At 57.4% G+C, this 4,902-nt stretch overlaps 1 protein-coding gene and 1 long non-coding RNA gene across 2 annotated transcripts in view; one reads left to right on the top strand and one right to left on the bottom strand.

Moving 5' to 3' along the window:
• The window catches only part of ACSBG1 (acyl-CoA synthetase bubblegum family member 1), a 39,542-nt gene that overhangs the window by 7,434 nt on the left and 27,206 nt on the right, over positions 1-4,902 (bottom strand). The window contains 4 exon segments of the mRNA XM_023520031.1: positions 262-443; positions 1,150-1,326; positions 1,632-1,781; positions 1,869-1,949. Of these exon segments, the coding sequence (XP_023375799.1) occupies positions 262-443; positions 1,150-1,326; positions 1,632-1,781; positions 1,869-1,949 (590 nt within the window).
• The window catches only part of LOC111729083, a 6,254-nt gene continuing 4,882 nt past the window's right edge, over positions 3,531-4,902 (top strand). The window contains exon 1 of the long non-coding RNA XR_002776066.1: positions 3,531-3,721. This is a non-coding gene — a long non-coding RNA (uncharacterized LOC111729083). The remainder of the gene's footprint in view (positions 3,722-4,902) is intronic.

Here is a 4,902-nt window from a genome sequence, read left to right as displayed (position 1 = left end):
GAGGTCAGGGGCCGCTACGTGGTGATGAATGCCCCTTGGAGGGAGCAAGTCAGTCCTTAGTTAGAGCCCAAGGACGGTGACTCCTGTGGGGGCTGGGAGGAGGACCGGGTCTCAAGCGCAGCCATCGTTGGGGCCTCTGCACAGGGTCCTCAGAGCTGACAGGCCGGTCGGGCTGGGACGAGCTGGCCTAGTGGATCCCCGGTTATGTACTAGGGTTGGGACCCAGCCCTGCTGCTTCCCCAGGCCTCCCGCCCTCCGCACCTGCCCAGGCAGGTGAGGTTCTGCTCCAGCATCACCGACATGGCCCACAGCAGCATCCTGCGCCGGATGAAGCCCGACCTGGCCATCACCTCCTGGATGCGCTCCATGATCTTCTCCCACATCCGAGGCACCGCGAGGTATATCGTAGGCTCCACTTCCCGCAGCGTGTCCACAATGCTCCCCTGCTCACCGCCAGAGAGACACAGGCCTGCTGGTCCAGGGCCAGCCAGGGGCCGGCGGCCCTGTCACCAGTCAGCGCGCACACGACGCGGCATCCTGCACACAGGTGCGCGGACGGAAGCACACGCACCTCGGCACACACTGTCGGCTGCGACCCAACAGCCATCTGCTCTCTGCTTCTCTGTCCACAGAACCCTGACGCCATTCAGATGCTTCAGAAGCACCTCAGTCCCCAGTCCCGGGTGGCGACCCCTCCTCGGTCTAACTTAACCGTGATATCCTGTCCCCCTGAGCAGTGACTGGCTTAGGAGTGAACATGTGACCCCACTTGGGCCACTGAGAGGCCACGTGGGGGAAAGTGGGCTGTGGGGGAGCATCTGGAAAGTTCTAGTTAGAATAAGAGCCCAAAGAACAGGCGTAGTTGATAAGAGGGGTCGGAGGGCGGGGTGGTGGCCAGCTGTGGTGTTACTTCGAGGATGCCCATCCTTGATGGCAGTGGCCCCGGGACACTATGCTGCCTTGACTTTCCTCTAGGCATCGTCGTCAGCTTCCCTTCCTGTCCAGCCACTAAGGCTGTGCCGGCCGCAGCAGGAAGGGTTCTGACACCGGCACCCCCCAGGAGCGCCTGCAGGGCCCCGAGCACACGCGTGCACGCGCAGCGGCCCGGCTCCCAGACGCGGCACCCGCACGGGCAGAGCGCAGACTGACCTTCAGGGCGTTGGGTTCAGCAAAGCAGATCTTCATCCCCCAGTACATGCCTGTCCACAGGTCGTACATCTGGGCGGTGATGTGGCTGAGGGGCAGGTAGCTGACCATCACTTCCCATTTGGCTTGTGAATGAAAGGCGTTGCTGCTCTGGATGCCGTACCGTGCCATCCACGTGATCCGGGGAGGGGAGAGCCAGGGGGAGGAGCACCCCTCACTGTTCAGGCCAGCTCACGTCTGTGGCTGCCCAGGGGCTTGGCTATGTCTTTGGGGGACCCCCAGGGTGTTCACTTTCCTAGGAAGCTCCGCGGGAAGCTCCCAAGGACAGTCCTCTGCTACCCGTGCTGGGCTGTCTGGACCACAGACCGAGGGGATGTCCAACCCGTGCCAGCTCCCTCGGCGGAGGGGCAGAGGAACGTCCCCAGGGGCTGCCGGCCCCGGCCCACCCACAGTCCACTGCACCCACACCTGGGCACCGGCCCTACATTGTCCTGACTCAGCATCACGCCCTTCGGCGGTCCGGTGGTCCCAGACGTGTAGATCAGCACACAGCCCTGGTTGGGCCGCTGCATGTCGATGACGGTGTCCAGGTCTCCCTCAGGCACCTGGGCCCCCAGCTCCAGAACTTCTTCCATCTGGGGCCAGCAGAAGAGAGCGAGCCGTGCAGGTCAGCCGGGCGGGCCAGGAAGGCCTGGCAGACGCCCTGGGCCCCGTGTCCATACCGTGTACACGTTGGCCATCTTCTCTGGAGGAGATTCTCGATAAATCACCACTGCCTTCAGGTGGGGCAGGGTTTTCCATATCTGTGTCAACAGGAAAAATAAACGGGGTTCATTCCAAAAAAAAAAACAAAACGGTCACCTGAGAAGAGTCCCATCTCTAGGTGTCGCTCTGCCAACAGGCACTTTGTGGCAAGGTTGCTGGCACCCCGGTGCTGACTTTTGACCCAGCAGGACATTAGCCTTCATGCACAGCTTTCTCATGAGGACTTTGGAGCAGTAAAGAGGGACAAGTGGGGGTCAGGGAATGGCTCTCTGTTAGAGGACGATGAGGCGACTGGGGTCCGGCCCAACACTGACTCAGCCTGCGGGTGTGTGGGGGCGAACGGAACTCCGCGGTCCCACCGATTCGGGAGGACAGATCAGAGTTCGGGAAAGCCGAGGTGGCCGAAATCTGTGGGACAGATGCTGGGGAGGGGAGAACCAGGGGGAGGAGCACCCCCGAACTCTCTTTAGGGAACCTCTTCGGTCTTTGGCTGAAGAGCAAGCTGCACAAGCACGGGGCGAAGCTCGGGAAGTGGAAAGAAGGGCGACCACGGAGCCAGTGACGGACCAGGGCTCCTGCTCTGACACAGCGCAGCTGGGCCGCGCCAGGCATCAGGCAGAGACCCCGAGGGTCAGGTCTCAGTGGGGGAGCTAAATTAGCCTTAGAGTGAAGGCTGTCAAAACCTGCCCCCAAATGCATCCAACACGAGGAGAAGGCGTCTCACCCTCTGGCACCCACAGTGTCTCTCTTTATTGTCGCCCACACGCTGCCTGTGGCACCGTCTCTCGAGTGTCTTAATTCAGAACAAAGCCCCAGCTTTTGATCCTCCAGCCACAGACCCGTGTGGTCCCCACCGGCAGCATCGGTGTCCCCAGGGAGCCTGTTAGAAAAGCAGACCTTCGGGCCCCAGACACGGGGCACCAGAAAGGAAGTGTGAGCTCCCTGGTGAAAAAGCTTCAAACTGAAGTTCAGAGAGAAAAAAAAAAAACCAGAAGAACAGTGACATGTGGGATAATGCCAACAAGCCTATCGGACATGTAATTTTCGTTTAATTAAATTTCCCCAGAAGTTTTTGTTTAATTGAAAAAAAAAAAATGAGAAATTTCCAAATTTGATTATAACTATAAATCTACCAGTCAAAACTCCTGATGAATCCCGAGCAGGGTAATCTCAGGGAAAAACCACACCAAGACACAACAACATGATCAAATTGCTGGAAATCGGTGAAAAGAAAAAAAATCTTAGGAGCTGTCAGAGAAACAAGGTAGACCACACGGAGAGGAAGAAAGATAAGAAACCAGACTCGTCAGAAACTAGGTAAAGGCTCGACCGTGGCGTGGAAGCTTTAAAGTGCTGAAAGAAAAATCAGAAATCTTGGCAACCCAGAATTTGAAACCAAAAGAGAGTATCTTGCAAAAAACGAAGGCACAAATAAACACGTTTTCAGACAAAGAGAAGCTGAGAGAACGTGTCGCCATCCGGCCTGCACCGTAAGAAACGAGCCCGAAGAAAATTCTTAAGGCAGGAGGAAGAACCGTACGAAAACTTGGACCCACATAAAAGAACCAAGAATGCCAGAAATGACAAATATGTGGCTCAGTGTCAAAGACACCCCCACCCCCGCCTTTAAACGATATTTGACCTTTGAAAAAACAACGCGTTTAGGATTTATAACCTATAACACTACAGGTTATAACGGTAAAACGGATGACAGAGGATGGGAGGAGGAGGCCGAAGGGTTCCGGCCCGAGACTCCTCGGTCACGTGTAAAGCAGTGTAACGTCCGAACGGGAACCGGGAGTGGACCGTGGTAAGTGAGAAACGCGCACTAGAAACCCGGGCGCGAACACGAGAGGGGCTGCTCCTTAGCCGGGGGAGAGAGAATGGGGCACCGAACCCCCACTGCGGACGGAGTCAGGGAAGAGGAGGGACGCGTCGGAGAACAGATGGGACAACGAGGGCACAGCCAGCTGGCAGATTTCTAGTCACTTATGCCAGGCCGGATGAAACGGCGAGGCCCGAGGACACGCCGCCTACAAGCAACTTGCTTTAAGGACCCGGGTAGGTTAAAAGTAAAACGATGCAAAGATGTGTCCCCCGCAACCATGAACCCCGGGAGGTCTGGAGGGGCAGTGTTACCTTGAGACAAAGTCGCTCCGGGACGAGAACCATCACCAGAGCTACAGAGGGACGCTGACGATAAAGGGGTTGATTGCTCAAGAGGACGGAATCTAAGTGTGAGTGTGCACGACGGACTTCAAAACACAGGAAGCGAAACCCGAAACCCGATAGAACACGATAGAACAGAGAGGAGGAACAGGGAAGTCCGCGACGGGGACGGGAGATGCTGGGAACGGCCCCTCTCAGTTTCTGACAGAACCGGGAGACACAAAACCAACAGGGATGCGGGTGGCTCACACGACAGTATGATGCTCTCGGCCAACCCGACATGAACATCAGAGGACACCGCGCCCCCAACTGCTGGACGCACGTTCTTACGGATACGCGTGGCACACTCGCCAGGACGCGGGCGGACCCCGGAGGCATGGGGATTCCGGTCCCGACCAGCGCGGCAAAGCGAGTCGCCACCTTTTTGCTGGCGGAGGTCCCGCCTTCAACTTGCCAAAAACGTGACGTCGGTGAGGCGTAATACAGCGAAAACGAGGCGTGCCCGGGGACCGTTATTCTGACTACCACACCTGCTCTGTAGCAAACCGTGCTTCAGGTAGCAGAGAGCCCCAGGTGCTGCTGATGATCGGAGAACCAACACTTTGCAGTCGCTCACAATTAATTAAGTCCGGCAAAGGGTCGTCAGTGGGGCAGGGCTGATGGGGGACGTCACGGTGCATGAGCACGCGGCCACCTAAACCCATTGATGAGTTTCAGCATGATGAGTACAGGTGGCCCCCCTGACAGCGTTATGCCAGGGAGATGCAATAGCAAGTCAACAGCGCCACCTACAGGGTGTCCTTGCTCCCCAATTGATCTTTT

Source organism: Pteropus vampyrus, unplaced genomic scaffold (assembly GCF_000151845.1).
Source record: "Pteropus vampyrus isolate Shadow unplaced genomic scaffold, Pvam_2.0 Scaffold245, whole genome shotgun sequence".
Classification (NCBI taxonomy): Eukaryota; Metazoa; Chordata; class Mammalia; order Chiroptera; family Pteropodidae; genus Pteropus; species Pteropus vampyrus.
The sequence above is the reverse complement of the archived record's forward strand: the minus strand, read 5'-3'. Positions and strand labels throughout refer to the sequence as shown.